Source organism: Ciconia boyciana, chromosome 5 (genome assembly GCF_034638445.1).
Source record: "Ciconia boyciana chromosome 5, ASM3463844v1, whole genome shotgun sequence".
NCBI lineage: Eukaryota > Metazoa > Chordata > Aves > Ciconiiformes > Ciconiidae > Ciconia > Ciconia boyciana.
The window spans coordinates 55919967-55937222 of record NC_132938.1 but is presented as its reverse complement, the minus strand read 5'-3'; the positions used below and the strand labels follow the sequence as shown (position 1 = coordinate 55937222).

Genomic DNA, 17256 nt, shown 5'->3' with positions numbered 1-17256 from the left:
GCAGAATAATGTAAATCTGCCTGCCGGGCTGACGTTGTCAGACGTTGATGCAGCCGTCGGAAGCCACAAAACCAGCCACATCGCAATGCAGCACCGGGGGAAGCCGTGAGAAAACGGCCAGGTCTTCGCCCGTACCGAGGTTTGCAGGAAGAAAAGCACTGCAAGGGGTTTGTAACCCCCTGCGGGCGCTCCTGCCCTGCCATCCCGGCGGGGAATGAGGGAGGGAAGGAGCCAGCCCCCTCACGAAGCGCCCCAGCCCGCCACCCTCACCGCCTCCCCTCCCGCCACACACCGCCTACCGCCCCCGCGCCGCCCGCCCCAGGGCGCATGCGCGTGGGCGGGAGGGGCGGGAGAGGCGGGCTTCCCTTCCTCTTCCCCTTCCCTTTCCCCTTCCCCTTCCGTTGGGCAGCGGCAGGCGCGCGCGATGGCCAGCGGGGTGAGACGGCTCGCGTGCGCGGAGGCGCCGGGCGCGCGCGGTGGAATGTTCCCCGGGGCGCGCGGAGGGGCCCGCGCGGCGCCTGCACGGGGGAGGCTGAGGCGGGCCCTGCCCCGCCCCACATCGGCGCCCTGCGGCCACGGCGCCGGTGACCGGACGTGCTGGGAGGCTTTCCGGAGCCGGGGGTTGCGGGCCCTTGCTGATGTGTGTGCTCCCGCCCGGACGCTGCAGGGCGAGCGCGCAGCGCTAGCGAGAATCGGGGCGCAGGGCTTGGCCTGGCGTCTCCTGACTCCTGTCCTACGCGTACACGGTGTGCGGCACAAATCAGTGCCGTTATTTGCGCGTGGGAGGCGCCTGCTGTAAGAATTTGCAGGGTTAGGAACAAAACTACGCGCATTGCTCCCCGCCGTGTGTTATAATCAACCACTGTGCACGTTTTCTAGGTCTGAGGGTTCTGCTTATGTGCTTAAGACTGTTTGTTAGTCACAGTGTTGGAAGAACGAGCAGAAGACCTTGAGCTTTCATGGTTTCCTATGGGCTTCGGACAGATGTGACTTCAAAAGGGCTGGAGCACCTCTCCTACAGGGCCGGCTGAGAGAGTTGGGGTTGTTCAGCCTGGAGAAGAGAAGGCTGCGGGGAGACCTTCTAGCAGCCTTCCAGTACTTAAAGGGGGCCTATAGGAAAGACGGGAAGAGACTTTTTAGCAAGGCCTGTTGTGACAGGACAAGGAGCAATGGTTTTAAACTAAGGGAGGGCAGATTTAGACTGGATTTAAGAAAGAAATTTTTTACAATGAGGGTGGTGAGGCACTGGAACAGGTTGCCCAGAGAGGTAGTGGAGGCCCCATCCCTGGAGACGTTCAAGGTCAGGTTGGACGGGGCTCTGAGCAACCTGGTCTGGTTAAAGATGTCCTTGCTATTGCAGGGGGGTTGGACGAGATGGCCTGTAAAGGTCCCCTCCAACCCAAAGCATTCTATGATTCTACGATAAGCTTGAAGGAAGGGAAGAACATCACTTTGCAGACGGGGCTGGGAAGGCGTTGGCTTTTCAGTGCACGTTCCGTTGCCACAACGAAGTAAGGAGCGTACTCAGCATGTCAGCTGAGATGGGTGGGCTTGGGGGAAATAGTCAAGCACAGTTCACCCTGTGTGTTTTCTTCCTGTGACTGTTTAGTGGGACAAGAAAGAATAGATGTGTGTTTGGGACAATGCCACTTCATGGTGAGTGCGATCCTTGAGGCCGCTCTCCAGCAGCGCTGCCAGTCCATTTTCAGTAGAGCTGGACCCTGCTTGCTCTCAAAACCATTGCCTGGCAAGTTTGCTGCATTGCTTTCAAAATGTCATGATAGTCCAAACTTAATTAATACTGCCTTAATTTCTGTGCAGCAGTTCGGTGTCCTGGGTCTGAGCAGGCTGGGTGGTCTCACTTGTGCAGACACTGGAGGCTGGTCCAGGCCGGCAGCAGTTCCAGAGAGGATAGGGCAGATTCTGTCACTGCCAAGAGCTCGATTTCATCTTGAGTGAGATGGCTGATCGTGTGTGTGGCTACAAGCAACTCAACAGTTCTGCTCCTGTGCTAATATATTAATAGAGAAAATTAAGAACTGGTGACAGTTGGGGTTTTTTTCCAGTTGTTGGCTTCAAGATTTTCAGCAAAGCAACAGTGGAAAGCTTTGAATATCGAAAGGTCAGAAGATGGGACTTTTCTGATATCCACTCTGAATAGTCCAGGGGCCTTTATGGCTGTATGAGTTGACTGCTGTTTCAAAAGCCAACTTCTTTAAAAGTTTCTGAATCATAACTTCAGTTTCTGAAGTTATTATTATTTCAAAATATACTTCCTGATGTGTAATGTTAATGTGTAATGTTTTAGGAAGATCAGAATTTATCCCATAAGGAGACTTTTCTTTTCTGCCTTCTTTAATCCTGTGCTTAAATAAGCATGTGGAAATTCAAATTTTAGGAATGCACAGTCTCCTTTGTGAGAACAAGTGACTTCATGGGGGGAGGATGAGGGATGGATTGAAAACCAGTAAATGATTGACTGAATGATGGCTCCTCTTGCACTTTGTGCCTTGAATTTAGATTTTCTGGCAAAATCTTTGGTACATTTAGAGATTATGACTGAATGCCCATACTGTGACTCCCCAGTTAGTTACTATGTCACATTTGGTGCATTTTTATATTTACCCTGGTAATAAAAAGCAGGGCAAGGGGAATTCACGGTTCTAGGTTAAGGGTGTTTCTGTCCAATCTAGGCCCCTGCTGGCTGTAGGAATGGGTACGTGTTTTGTGTTATAAAGCTTCTGTCCCTTTAGGGTTGGCAGTATTTATTTTAGCAAGTTTAAGCCAAGGTAAACATCTGCAGTTCTGCTAGTACAGGTACAGCGAGGGTGTTAACTGGCTCTGGCAAAGTCCGATACTGTTAATTGTACAACAAAAATACTATGGGAAGTCATAAACTACCCATTATTTTCTCTTGTACACGCAGGTGATGAATCAGACCTGGCAAGCTCAACAAGTGGTCTTGGTACTGTTATTTCTTCCAGGCAGTGAAATCTCAAAAAGGCTGGATGACTGCACATCTGGTCTTGGGAATTTGTATTAATCCCCTTCCAGTGATTCCACGGGAACACCACAGCTAGTTTGAACGCACACAATGTCATTTTCTCACATCAGTTTATATTGCATGCTATGAAATGCTTCATATTTCCAACTGTCATAGCAATGGCTTAGACCTTGTTTGCATGGAAGAAAATCAGTGCAAGTCTTCTGGTATAACTGAATTATTCCAAAATACATGGACGCTATTCTTGAGTAGATTGCAAAGGGATCTGTTCCAAAGCAGTCTAGTCTGCAATAGTATTCCTCATCAGGTTTTATGTAGATAAGGTCTGGAATTTGATTTCGCAACTGGTCTGTGTGTCCTGCAGGAAGCTATTGCAGATCATATTTGCTGAAAGATATTGTCTGTCAGAAAGCAAAATTCAGATTTGATACCCTGCACATTTTATCCTGAAGGATAGACCCGGAGTCATGCTTTGTAAAACTGACATCTAAGGGTACTCCACATGCTTACCCTTGCAGCACCCAAAGCTGCTCTGGATCGTATGGCTATAATGCCTGCTGATTTCCTCAGTCAGTTGTGCATATGTATCTGTTGATAGGATTGGGTTTACGGATCCACAGATCCTGCTCTTTCATCCAGGCTCTGCACCATTTGGCTTGAAAAGCTTCTGGGAGGTATAGGCGTGGTTGCAGAGCAGGATTTGCGACGGTGAGAGCAGTGAATGAACACTTGCTAAAAGTAATCCATGCAGGCTCTGCAGAGGTGCTAGCGCACAATAACTCGCTGACAATATAGCAAAATCTCTCCGGTCCCTATGCATCACTGGAGGGCTTTGCACGTCAGCTGCATGCACGCACATCTCCTTGCCAAAACTGTACTCAGCACCATCCTGATAAGGAACAAGAAATTCACTCTTGATGGGGGTCACAGACCATTATGTGACCACCAGTTTGCTTTCTGAAATTTTTTAACTTGGAACACTCTATGCTCAAGGAACACATCTCAAATAAATGCCAGTCTCTTATTTTAAACCACCATTTTTATTATGCAATCTTTCCATTCCTATTGCTCATTTCACTGCAGTATTTGAGTATCTCCTAAGCACTCCTGGGTTTATTATATTTTTTGCTCAATAAGAGAATGACATCCAAATTTCAGATCTTGGTTTACTCATTATTATTTAGCTTCCTGAAAGCAAATGTAGGGCAATTAAACCTTTGTGTTGAAATTATGAATTTCAGATCTGGGATTCTTTCCAAAAGCCAGTAGTGTTTCTCTCATTTTCTCACTTGGCTGAACAAGAATTATTTTAAATGAACCATACGACAGATGTCCTCTTTTTTTGTTGTTGTTGTCTTTTAGGTTATTAAATGCAAGGCTGCTGTTGCCTGGGAGGCAGGTAAACCTCTCTCTCTTGAGGAGGTGGAGGTTGCTCCACCAAAAGCTCATGAAGTTCGTATCAAGGTAATTAAATGAATCGTTAGCTGTATGCATTGTATTTTGGGAGACGAAGTATTAAAGCTGAACAGTTTGTTTACCAACAGAAGAAATGTTGAATGGATAGCATTAGTTCATTAGTATCTCAGCTGGCTTTACAAAGAAGAAAATTATGGTATTTAAATCATCTGTTTATGAAAAACAGTTTTAATTTCTACTTGTCTCACTTCACAGTCTGGTCTAAAGATCATGGCTAGTCTTGGGGATCAATTCCAGTTGTTACAGACTAAACTCCCTCAAAACATTGGAACTAGGAACACCTTTGATCTTGTTTGAAGGGCAGCAGCTTGTGACCTGTTGCAGCTGTGTAACACAGTGGATTTTAACTTCAGTCAGGCCGTAAGTTACTGGCTGCTGAGCTGTGTGATTGGTCTCTTGGATTCCCCATACCCAAGTTTCTGATTTGATCAGGACTTTCCAGTAGCCCATATCTGCCAAAAAGGTGAAATTTATCTCTCTGGAAAGGATCTCTGTGTGGTCCTTAAGACTTAAAATGGATTTATGCAGTACTGAGAGTTCTGTGTGGTCTCTCTGGTCATTTTACCTTTGAGAGACTGACTGACTTCAAATCTGAGATGCCAACCTACTTTGAGACGACTTGGAGTACTGATTTCTAGCTTTAGGAAACCAGGTGTCATCTTCTACCCGTTTCAACGTCAGAATTTAGTTGATGGAAATGAGAAAAGATGTACTATCATGACTTTACTTTTTCAAAGTAAGAAAAAGTGCCTTGCCTTGGCACTCCTGTGCCTTGCCAGGAGTGAAAGTGTGTTAGCTGTATCACAAACGCTGCCAGGATTGGCAAATTTGTCCCAGCAATTGTTCTGAATTTCTGACCAAAGGGAAATATTTAGCTCTGTGCTACTATTGTGTTCTTCAAGGTGCCTCAGATTATGTATTTCTTCACAGATAGTTGCCACTGCTGTCTGTCACACTGATGCCTATACTCTCAGTGGTGCTGATCCTGAAGGATGTTTCCCTGTGATCTTGGGTCACGAAGGAGCAGGAATTGTCGAGAGTGTTGGGGAAGGAGTAACAAAAGTAAAGCCGGGTAAGAAAATATCTAGAAGTTTTCTGCCTTCTTTAAAAGTGTTACTTCACTGGAAGGTCAGCTGTCAAATTGGACCACTGAAATGCTATATTGCAGGAGTTAATATAATGTCTTATTCTGGGGTGTATGCCTGTGTAGATTTCTCTTGTCTGTGAGATACAACAGTAATGTATTCAATGTGCTCTTGGTTTAATGCTTGAAAGAGCCTAGCATAACCAACTTCTTACTTGAAATTGGATCAATATAGTTAGAAGAGGGTTCTTTTTCAAATTATAGTTGTTACCTGTTGGTTTAATTAAAGGGCTTAAAAATGTTTAATTGTGTTGTTCACTGTTGATTTGGGGTTTTCTTTTACAGTAACATTCCTATTTGTTCTGGAATGATGAACTTCTGATCAGCTGTCTGCTCAGACATGAGAAAAGTCTTTTATCTAGCACTCTCTATAAACAATGCTACTCTATACCGTAAACCGTTTTTAATACATGAAGAAGTTTTTACATGAACAGAGGCTCACATAAAAACCATGAAAATCGAGTAACTTCAGTTTTTTTCCTAATCCCTTGCTTGACTTGATAACTAGCCACAGAATATTTTTTATTTTTTCTTAGGGGACACTGTTATCCCTCTATACATCCCCCAGTGTGGGGAGTGCAAGTTCTGTAAGAATCCTAAAACAAATCTGTGCCAGAAGATAAGGTCTGTATGCTTTTTATTTTGACACACAGTATAGTATTTGTTCAATGTATACCTGTTCTAGTTATCGAAAGTAATTGACAGGAGTTATCTTTGAAGAATAAATCTCTTGATGCATCATTTGATGACTTGGAAAGTAGATGTTTTAGGGAGTCAGTTATGCACTGCTTTCCATTCTTCCTTAAAATTTATTTTCTTTTTTGCCCTTAAATAAATCTGTTTTCTCTGTTTTCATGTATGTGAAGGTGTAAACTGCTAGCTTGTGTCCACAGCTTTGAAAACATAAATGCTGACTCCATATTTAATCCATACTTAAGGGAAGCACTTCAGGGAATTTAGTTCTTGGGAGTCAACACCAAAGCTGTCAAGTAGTACAGAATTATACAGAAAGCTCTTTTTTCCTTAACACCTGCTTCCCAGCTAAATTTCCAGCTCCCATTCTGGAAAAGAATTCTCCCAAACCCAAACAAAAATCCCAGTGACATAATTGACAGGTGCTATTCAAGGGAAGAGTACTGAAGGAGGTGAAGACAGCAGTGTGATACCGTGGCACAAGCATCTAGCATTGGTACCTAACAAGATCAACATGTTGATAAAACTCCATTTCTTTCAGTGCTTCTGTGGAGGAATTAACAGCATGAAGCTTTAGGAGTTTAGCATCTGAACTCCTGGGCTTCTGTGAACTCCTGGGTTTATTGACATGATTAAACAATAACAGTGCAAGTATGCAACTGCATCTCTGTGCTACTTAACGGATACTGTCTGGTGAGAGATACTGCTTAGGACTCTGACTGTACTTTCCTGTCTTTGCCTTAAGAATTACTCAAGGGAAAGGACTCATGCCTGATGGTACCAGCAGATTCACCTGCAAAGGAAAGCAGATTTACCACTTCATGGGAACTAGCACCTTCTCCGAGTATACTGTGGTGGCTGATATCTCAGTAGCCAAGATAGATGCTGCAGCACCTCTCGATAAAGTGTGCCTGCTGGGTTGTGGCATCTCTACTGGCTATGGGGCTGCTGTTAACACTGCTAAGGTAAAGGCTGTGGTTGCCTCTGCCTTTTCTCTGTAACTATATCTGAGCCAAAGTACACAGATAGTTTAGGGACTAGATTAGGACTGTAAACATGATGTACCAAACTTCTGTTTCTTCCTCTTCAACTGATGAAGCTTAGCTAAGAATTCCTGACTTCTCCATAAAGGCCAGATCAGGTTAGAAGAACCTGATGCCCTTTAGAGGAAATCCAGGTAGAAGATTCTGCATCCCTTTTGATACCAGCTATATATAAATTATTCTTCCAATTCATCTTAATCTTGCTGCAAGTCATTCTGATAGTTTGAAGCTCAGGGTGAGACAGAGCTGGTAGGTGAGTGTGCATGAGTCTAGGGCAGGTTATGGGAGTCGAGTCTTTGGGCAAAAAGAAAAGCTTAGTACCTAAAGAGCTTTTGGATGAAATTTCTGTATAGTTTCCCTTATCTAAGTGATAAAGTCTCATAGCCATATATATTTGCTTCCATGTTTCTTTCATTACAGACTTCTTAACCTGTGTTTCCCACTTACGTGGAAGGATGAATTTTCTTGGTGTTGCTCATGGCTCTTTTCCTGTTCCTAGGTGGAACCTGGTTCTACGTGTGCTGTCTTTGGTTTAGGAGGAGTTGGGCTGGCAGTTATTATGGGCTGTAAAATAGCAGGAGCATCCCGGATCATTGGCATCGACTTGAACAAGGATAAGTATGCCAAAGCCAAAGATTTTGGAGCTACTGAGTGCATTAGCCCTCAAGACTTCAAGAAGCCCATACAGGAGGTGCTGGTTGAGATGACCGATGGTGGTGTAGACTACTCATTTGAGTGCATTGGTAATGTTGGAGTCATGGTGAGTGTTTGCGTAACAGTAGTATGCAGAGGGAGGGTATAGCTAGCTGCCACTTAGTTGTTTAGCTAAATAGCGAAATGAGCTGCTTTCTTGTTACAGAAAACATGCCATACTAATTTATTTGTTTTCAATAGTAATGATAACTGCTATGACTAAAAGGGCCAATTTACATCCAATCCTAATTACGTAATGAAAGCAGATGCTACTTCTTAGGTTGAAAATGGCACTTATAATTTACAAACTTTTTCCTTAATGGGAGTTCTTTGAAATCCCGAGTTTTCATATGTTGACAGTTGAAAAATTACCAAAACCCACATAAAATATATTGTACAATGAACAGTAAAATCTCAGGGACCACTCAGTATTTCCCTAATTCCTCAAATAATGAATTTAACCTTTGGAAATACAGAAATATTACTGAATGTAAGGCTAGGTTTTCAGGAATTACAACAGCATTCCTGTCAGTAACATGGTCTAGATTGTTTCTGATTACAGTTTATCCCAACTCCCAGTGGGAGTTCAGAGTGACTTCTCTGGAAGCCAGATGGGATATAAAAAGAGCAAAGTGAATCTTTAACAGTATGAGGAGTCTGAACCAATGGAAAATTTAATGTAATTTTCAGTGTATTTATTGTTCCTTAAATACTAATGTGGTGATTCATTAACTGGGGGAAAGGAAGTGCAACCTGTGCCAGTCTAGGCAGCATAAACATTAGCAATAAACGCTCTGCTTTGTCCTATCCATCTGTGAAGAGGGCTGCCTTGGAAGCCTGCCACAAAGGCTGGGGAGTCAGTGTGATAGTTGGAGTAGCTGCTGCTGGTCAGGAGATCTCCACACGGCCATTCCAGCTAGTAACTGGGCGGACATGGAAAGGGACCGCATTTGGAGGTAACTCTCTTTTGGTATGGGGATAAAAATAACTTACTATGGGTTCAAGTTGGGAAGAACACACTGCCTTGCTTTTGCTTGTGCAAGAAATGTACTACTGACAGGCTATTCATAAATGCTGTGTTGATTTTTAAGATAAAGATTTTAAAATCTGATATTCCTACAGACAGGCTACAAATAAACACATTGGTATGATATCTCACATATTTTGAAGAGACAATATAACTATATGCTATTGAGTACTAAAGGAGCGGTGTAGAGGGATTGCTTCATCACTTATGGAAGGTTTGTTTCAGTTTGGTCCAGTGAAAGGACCTAGTCTTTGGGGAGATGGGAACTCGCATAAGCATGTTTGTGTTGCTTAATCACTAAGCAAATTGTGGGGCTAACATGGGAATGTGCTATAAAGAGCTTTAAAATAAAAAGCAACAAGTACTTGATACACATTTTCTGCTGTCAGACCAAAAAAAACCGTTGAGACTTTTACAGCTACTGATAACTTGGGGATTCAGTAATTGCTGAAGTTCATGGAAGTATCCAAACTTGATGTTATTATTACACTGCCCTTTTTCCAAGTAATACAAAACTTAGTTGGGTTATAAAGATACACAGAAGGGCTGATAGACATGCCTCGTGCATGCTTTCCGAGGGGAGGGCTGCTGTTACGTTGAATGCTGAAATACCTAGTGAAAGGTTAGTGCACATACATGTGTGGATAACGTGTGCTCTTGCCAGACCTAGCTGTCCTCTTGCATTCCTTACTGCCTGCGTAGAGCAGGAGGGACAAACATGTCACTGATCTCAGTTCTTTTTCATATTTATCACACAAGTACTCATGTAAGAGTTGTATTTTTTCTTTCTCTCTGTATTCTGAGGTGGGTGGAAAGGGGAAAAACAAATGCATGCTTTCTGTCTTTCAGGCTGGAAGAGCGTAGACAATGTACCAAAACTGGTGACTGACTATATGTCCAAAAAGATCAAGGTTGATGAATTTGTGACTCACACCCTGCCTTTTGACAAAATTAATGAGGCTTTTGAGCTGATGCACACAGGAAAGAGGTAATGTTCATAATACTGAAAGGGGTAGAAGACAGTTCTTGATGAGATACTGTCAAAATATAGGTTCCCTGCCCACTGTTATGTTTTAAACAGGGAGGATAAAGGCTGACATATACTGTGCATATTCATTCTGAGATAAACAAATACATTTTCTCTGAGCTTCTAGGCATGTGCCAAAACACAGGCAGAGAGTAAAAACCAAGCAACAACATATAAGGGAAATACACAAGTATGTAAAGCTGATAAAGGGGACAAGTCAGACAAGGCTTCCAACATTGGTAAAACATTCTTCCTCAGAAAAAGAAGTATGAAGAGACTGAAGAGGAGTTCACATGAATACATTTTTACAAGTCATTAAGCTATTAGTCTATCTTAATTAAATAGTAGATTTCGGTATATTTTCAAAGTATTTAGGATAGATTACCAGCACAATCAATCACTTGGAATGATGTCTTAATATGCTACATTTAATTTTTTTTCTCTAGTTTGAACTGGGGTAGAACATTCATATGATGGGTTTGTACTTCTTAACATACAGCAGTTTCTGCCTTTATTAAGATAAATGGCAATTTGGACTGTTCCTACTGCAGACTTAGGCCATAGTTATATTAAACTTCCTAGTGAGGCCCAACTTCACTGCATATTAAAGTGGCCCTACTTGCTGGTAAAAAACCTGCTGGATGCGTGATGAGCCTTGCTGCCCTTATAGCAGTATACTTTGCAAGTGGTGATCAGCCTGCAAAAGCAGTACACAGTAGGGTATTCTTATCAGAGGATATATTGGGTGATCCTTGTAAAGCCTTGTATAGATATGGGCATGGATGTGCTTGAGGGAAAATAGGGACCAGCATGGGAACACTGTGGCAGAACTTGTATCTGCAGGTTAAAATCTAACAGAGGAAAGGGGAGAGGATTAGACAGTTTTAGCCTGAGGTGTGTTAAAGCTTGTCCTGCTGTGTCTTTTCAAGAGCAGGCCTCTTTTAAATGAGTTTTAATGAGATGTTCTGTAATTTGTTGGAAATTCAGAGACCCTTAATGAGAGACCTACCAGTGCCTCTAAGAGGAGAAACCAGTTTATTTAGCAGACTAGGTCACATACTTTTTAAGAACATGTTTTGAATGAAGGGAAAAATCAGCAGGTGGACAAGAGGAAAAACTGGAGAGATGTCCTAGTAAAAAAGAAAATATTTTCCTGCATATTTGCACTAATGCAGGCAACTCTGTTTATCCGTATATAGGTTCATCTGCAGATGGGTAAATAGTTACCAGCATTATCTCAAGAAACCATCATGGTCTTTGTACTTGATCTCAATCCATATTGATGTATTGTATATAAATTTCTCAAAAGTAATAACTGTATCTGCTTTATCTCATATGTATTCCTATTTTTGATAAGTCAGTTAACAGTAACTGCATCTGTACTTTATACAACTGGAAACACTGGATCTATGCAAATTTCATCTGGCAGTTGATCCCATTTCCCAGTTGCAAACTTCAGTATAATTTCAATGCTTTATTCCTACATGAGTATGTCCTATGAAACTAATAATGAAATTTACTTAAAATTCTCTAAGTAGCCAAAAGAGGAAATGCCTGTAAATATTAATGTTCCTGATCAATATTCTTGGCTAGCCACTGAAAACTGACACTCAGGTAGTTTGAAAAAGCTTCCATTTTGAGTATCTTATTGGGGGAGAGACTAAAAAAACCCAAAGATAACAAGCATTACTAACCCATTTTTAACCAGGATTTTTGATAAACATTATAGGCATAAGCATAACTTCATTCTTACAAGAGACAGAAGTTAAGTTAAAGTATGTCTCAGCAATGAAAGGGAGGGGAGAAAATGGACTTCTTAGTAACTTTTTTTTTTCTTTTCCATTTTAAGCATTCGAACTGTCCTAAAGCTTTAGAGCCAAATGTGGACCTTCCAGTTGGCCAGCAACATGGTAACTGTCCTTTTATAATGGAATTTCTGATAGAGGGTAGAATCAAGCAAACGAAAACTCACTGGGACTAGGAAGACTATGTATTTTAGGGTGAGCATTCTGAATATTAAGTAACAAAAAAATCAGTAACCACTGAATAGCGTTATATAATTAGCACTGGTTGTGGAACTTCTATTTCTGTACTTGTTCTTTAAATTCAATAGTGCCTAACTCAATCTACTTAATAAAAGTTTATTTCTAAACACAGTGTTGGAATTATTGAGCATTAAGACTGTGACTATGATTGCCATATCTTAGTGTTTTCCTCTTGTGATTTTACAGTATGTGTGTACATGACAGAGGAAGAGCATTCTTCAGAGTCAGTAGCAAATGATGTGGGATTCATTACACTAGGCAGTTTGCTAAGCACAGCTGGGTTGAGAAGCAGCACTGATGTGCTGTAACTGTACTGAGAGAGTGGCAAGAACTCCAACAGCTGTCAAGCTTCTGAGGCTGTTCTAGGACTAAAAAGGATGTACCATCCAGCTCTACCTTGAAGCCCCTGTAGAGCAGAGTGTGCTTGGATGTATGACCTAAGTGTCCAAGTGTACCCATGTTCACTTGGGAAGTCCATATTCTGCCTTATTTCCTATTTGGCTCGTTACAGTAGCTGTAGGCAGGCCTGTTGTAAAGATGATAGCATAGACTACTCTAGCCACTTGCCCTAGTGGTGTCCTCCAAGACTTCAGTAGCAGAGTTTTGTCATTTCTTTAAACTTACTGGCAAGCTAACACTGCAAAAACAAACAGCATGGGATTGTTACCTCTATTTAGTCAGAAACAGGATCATGTCATTGAATCAGGGAATGTTACTATTAGAGCAACAGTCTGCTCTTGAGGGGTGCAGGGGAACAACAGTAAAGAGCATTGTGTGATGAGGGCTTCAGGGTTTTGTGGGATTTTGTTTGTTGGAGCAGGAAGGGTTAAGTCTTAATTTTGGAGTTGCAGGGGTTTTTTTCTTAACTATAGTTGAAATGATCTGACTGGATAAAATTTCTTTGAATAAGCAGTGCCACAGGTCCAGAAAAACACAGAGGAACAGCAGAAACCAGACTGCAAAGCAGAGGCAGAAAGGCTACCCAGTTAAAGAAAGGTTTTTATGTATATAAAAAGTCAGTGCTTTTCAGTGAACCAACGACACTGATTAAGAGAGAAGTTTCATGTTTTAAGGGAGCCTGGTCAAAACAACTGTTACAGAGAACTCTGAATGCAAACAGTAATCTTACTAGAAGAAATTCCTTCTCACCACTAACAACTACCTTACCCCAAGACACTCCTATACAACTGGGACAATTACATCTTTCCCATTTGTTATTGGAAAGATATCCCTAGAGCATTCTAAAAATAGTTGAGGTAGCTGCATTTCTAATTTAATTTCAGACAGAGTAAACAACAAAGTTAACTCCTGTGAATGTCATAAGAATTCGATTTTGAGCATCTGGAAGAAATAAAAAGTGAATTTGTACCAGGAAAGTGAGCCCCTCCAACACAGGAGTGAAGTGATTCTCAGTACCTTGTCGCTCCAGAAATGCTGGATGAACATTACAGAATTCAGTAGAAAACTTGGTGTTAAGCCGTTCCAGCAAGAGAACTCTAGAACTACAAGATGGTATCAACAGAATATTAGCTCAACATCTTGGCAAAACTACCCCCCAACTGGATCTACCAGATTTAAAATATTTATACTATAACAGTTGTTCCTCTAGGCTGCATAGACTAGATCAAGACCATACAATCATGCTGTCTGCATTACATTATTACGTTAGAGAATCTGCATCTTGGAGTGGTTGTGGAAAGCCAGTCTTGTAATACCAGGGTAAGTCAACAACAGACATTTAGTGATACCAGAGTGCTCAGGTCAAAGACTTACAGCTTCTTCGCAGCCTGAAGAACTGATGTCCTTAGCCCTTATGTAGCAGAGTTTTCAGACTACTTTGTCCTGCAAAGCAGTTGATTGAATGGGGCATGTTTGAAGTAGTCTCTTTGAAGTTGCTCAGCTAACAAAGGGACTCAAACACAAGAGCTTGTACCCCATTCTTGGTCATGAAGTTACTGTATTGAACTGTACCATCTTGACAACTGTAAGGACTTCAATGGACAAAAAGTTTCCAGTAAATGACTGTACATGAAATGTGTATGTATTCTGCTGGTTGTCATGTAAAAGATGCAGCTTGCCCCCTCATGCTGTTACTTTTATTCAACATTAGCTATCAAATCTTCTCTCCTAAATATTCATGTTCAAACAGCATGAAGAGTTTCCACACTCTCTTATATGACAGTAATGGGAAAATACTTCAAGAGATTGTTTCAGAACTAATTGCAGGATTGTGGTTTTGGCAAAAGTGTATACAATTTCTAAAAATTTCATTTAAAAGTAGATTTAAATTGGTTTGGTTTTTTTTTTAGTGGATAGCAACTTGTGTAAGAATCAAAAAGAGATCATTTCCCAAATCCAGTCGGCACAAGCCTAATATGCCATGTTCAAGCAAAGTTACAGCTAGATAGGTGAAAAAATAGCCTTTCACAGTATTTTTATTTAATAAGTTTTGTTCTCCAGGCTGATCTGCTATTTCACATTGAAAGAACTGGTATAGATGCTGACTAAGCTTTCCACTTGTTTAAAAATACTGTAGTAGTATGAACTCAGTATGAACAGTTTTCATGCTGTGATTTCAATTTATAGGCAGAAATGCATAGCATCATAGATTACTTACATTAAAAACATGCAGTGTCAAATTTGGTTGTATTGGTGCAAGGACAAAGAGGTATTCAAGTGGCACATGTGCAGGTTTAAGGGTGAATTTTAACTGGTTGCATGGATCTACCAGTAGTAGTGCAAGTACAAGTAGTAGTAGCATCTACCACTAGTGCAAGCAAACCTGGATATAATTGAGAATGCTATGCCTGGTTTTGGATCACAAAAAAAAAAAGTTATTTCTGTTAAAAGCAGCTACAACTTTTATTTTATAGACCAAAAATGAAGCCCCCCCTCATACACACACATATAGAAAAGGCAAGACCGTTGTAACCATTCAAGTGAATGATATGGTGGGCAAACCTCCAGGACAGTCATCTCCTCAATACATTACATCTCATTCAACACAGGTAATTCCACTCAAGTACTACAGTCTGTTTTGTTAAAATCTATACACACACACACACGCATACGCACACACACACGTTCTATATGCATCATTTCAGGTCACTTTACTGCATAATTAAAAATAATAATAAAGGTAATGAAAACATCGTAATGATACTCTTACAGCAACAGAGGTCTGAGGCACTCAGGGCAGAGAAGACATTTTCTGGCAAATTTGGTATTTGTAGTACACATGAATCCAGTTCTATGAAGCACTAACCCCTTTCCCCCACCTAAATTCTGCAGTGCCAAGGGGAGCCAAAGGTATGCAGTACCTCATATGCTTGGGTCTAATGTGGCAACAAATTCACCAGACACCTTGTAAAAGGTGTATTTTATGCCCATGATTGTATGATTTAATGTGTGCATTGGTTTAACTATTTCTTGCATTACAGTGGTGTAAGATAAGTCTGCAATGGGGTCAGAAAAATTTTTCATTACAATTCAGAAGAAAAAATAAATTCCCTCAGCAGAGACACCAAAGATGATGGAAAGGAAGTGGGCATGGGAAAAGAAAGGGTAGAGAGAAGAGAGGCTTAATCAATCCACACTCCTTAACATGACAGTTTCCAGCTCATCATGACCCATTAACAGAAAATACAGGGGTATATATACTAACATTGCCCACTCTATATGCAGTCTGAGGAAAAAAGATCTGTTTTCATAGCTGCCCCCCTAAGACTTTCCAAAAGCATGAAACTGACTTAACTGAGGGGGAAAAAAATGAGCTGTTTAAAAATTACCAAAAGAAAACGAACACAGCATTGAAGGTATTTCATTTTCTCACACCCAGACTTGTTTTCAGATATATACTCGTTTCACTGTAAGTCTTGCAAATCCCATAGCTACTGCGGATGTACCTTTAAAAAAATGCCCCACAGTTAACACACGCAGGGATCCCATGAATCGTGGGATCTTTTTGGTTCTTGTTTCATTCCTTTACCTAGGCAAGTCTGATAACATCAGCTTCACCAAGCTTTTGGAGCAGGAGATTGCCTGCACATACTGCTTCACCAAGAAGCAGCTTATTCCAGGGAGCTGCATGTAAGACAATTTATTAATTTTCCCTGTAGGAAGCCCATACTATCAAATCTCCAGCAAGAGAAACAAGTCCTGCCATTAACACAGTGTGTCACCCACAGTCACAATCACCACAGAGGCCATCAGCAGAGAGATGGAGACAGAATTAAAGGTAAGGGTAGCCTATTCTTGGCAACATGCATATCTTTCTCCCTTCTGTCCCCTTCTCAACAGATAAACAAAAAAGGGCCAGCCCATTAGAACAGTATCTGCAGAAGCAGGAGCAAGTCTTTGGAACTAGAAATGCTTAAAATCTCAGGTGCCACTCACATACCAAGAGAGACAGGGCACACTGAAGTGGTGAAAAAAACCTGGATCCCAAAATATCAAGTCCCAGTGGGAAAGGCTACCCACACTTTTCTAGCTAATATCATGGCAGCAACAGAAGCAATTGTGGGTCTAATTGGAAGAAGGGGGCTAAAGAGATAATTGAAGAAAAAAGAAAAATATAGCATGAGTGTTGCAGGTAGGAGGAAAGCAGGAAATTATTTAAATTCTTCTCTGCTTTTCCAGACATTGGGTCAGGTTCTTCAAGATATTCCTCTTATCTACAATCACTGAGAACAAAGTAAATGATGAAATCTCTCTATTCTGTACTCTTAAAAAAATGCATAGTACAGAGACAAAAAAAATATATATGTATCTTTCAGATCCACCTGCTCAGTCTAGACTATCACTGGGACATGAAATGGGGGCGAATACTATCCAGCCGCCGGGTTAAGATCTCACAGCCTGTATCAGTGACCAGAAGCGTGTGTTCAAACTGGGCAGATCGCTTTCCATCTCTTGTTACCGCAGTCCAACCATCAGGCCATGTTTCATCTTGCCAACCACCTAAAAACATAAATGATGACTTTTTGACTGTTTTTAAGTAACAGATATCAGTTCCCCAAAGAGAAACGAAAAATCTATCAACTATACAGACTAGAACCAGCATCCTATTCCATCACTACTTAATAGTAAACAAGAGTAAACATTT

The 17256-nt window shown here is 41.4% G+C and overlaps 2 protein-coding genes across 2 annotated transcripts in view; one reads left to right on the top strand and one right to left on the bottom strand.

Annotated features, from left to right (window-relative positions):
* Positions 1-360: 360 nt before the first annotated feature.
* On the top strand, positions 361-12247 carry LOC140651664 (alcohol dehydrogenase class-3). Its single transcript, XM_072861392.1, has 9 exons — positions 361-436; positions 4367-4468; positions 5411-5552; positions 6161-6248; positions 7063-7282; positions 7860-8120; positions 8874-9009; positions 9930-10068; positions 11957-12247. Exons 1-9 carry the CDS (start codon positions 425-427, stop codon positions 11979-11981), a joined length of 1125 nt encoding a protein of 374 aa, XP_072717493.1. The 5' UTR covers positions 361-424; the 3' UTR covers positions 11982-12247.
* A 2333-nt stretch (positions 12248-14580) lies between these two features.
* METAP1 (methionyl aminopeptidase 1) overlaps positions 14581-17256 on the bottom strand; it is a 29533-nt gene continuing 26857 nt past the window's right edge. Inside the window, exon 11 of the mRNA XM_072861391.1 lies at positions 14581-17111. Within this exon, the coding sequence (XP_072717492.1) occupies positions 16951-17111 (161 nt within the window). The 3' untranslated portion in view covers positions 14581-16950. The remainder of the gene's footprint in view (positions 17112-17256) is intronic.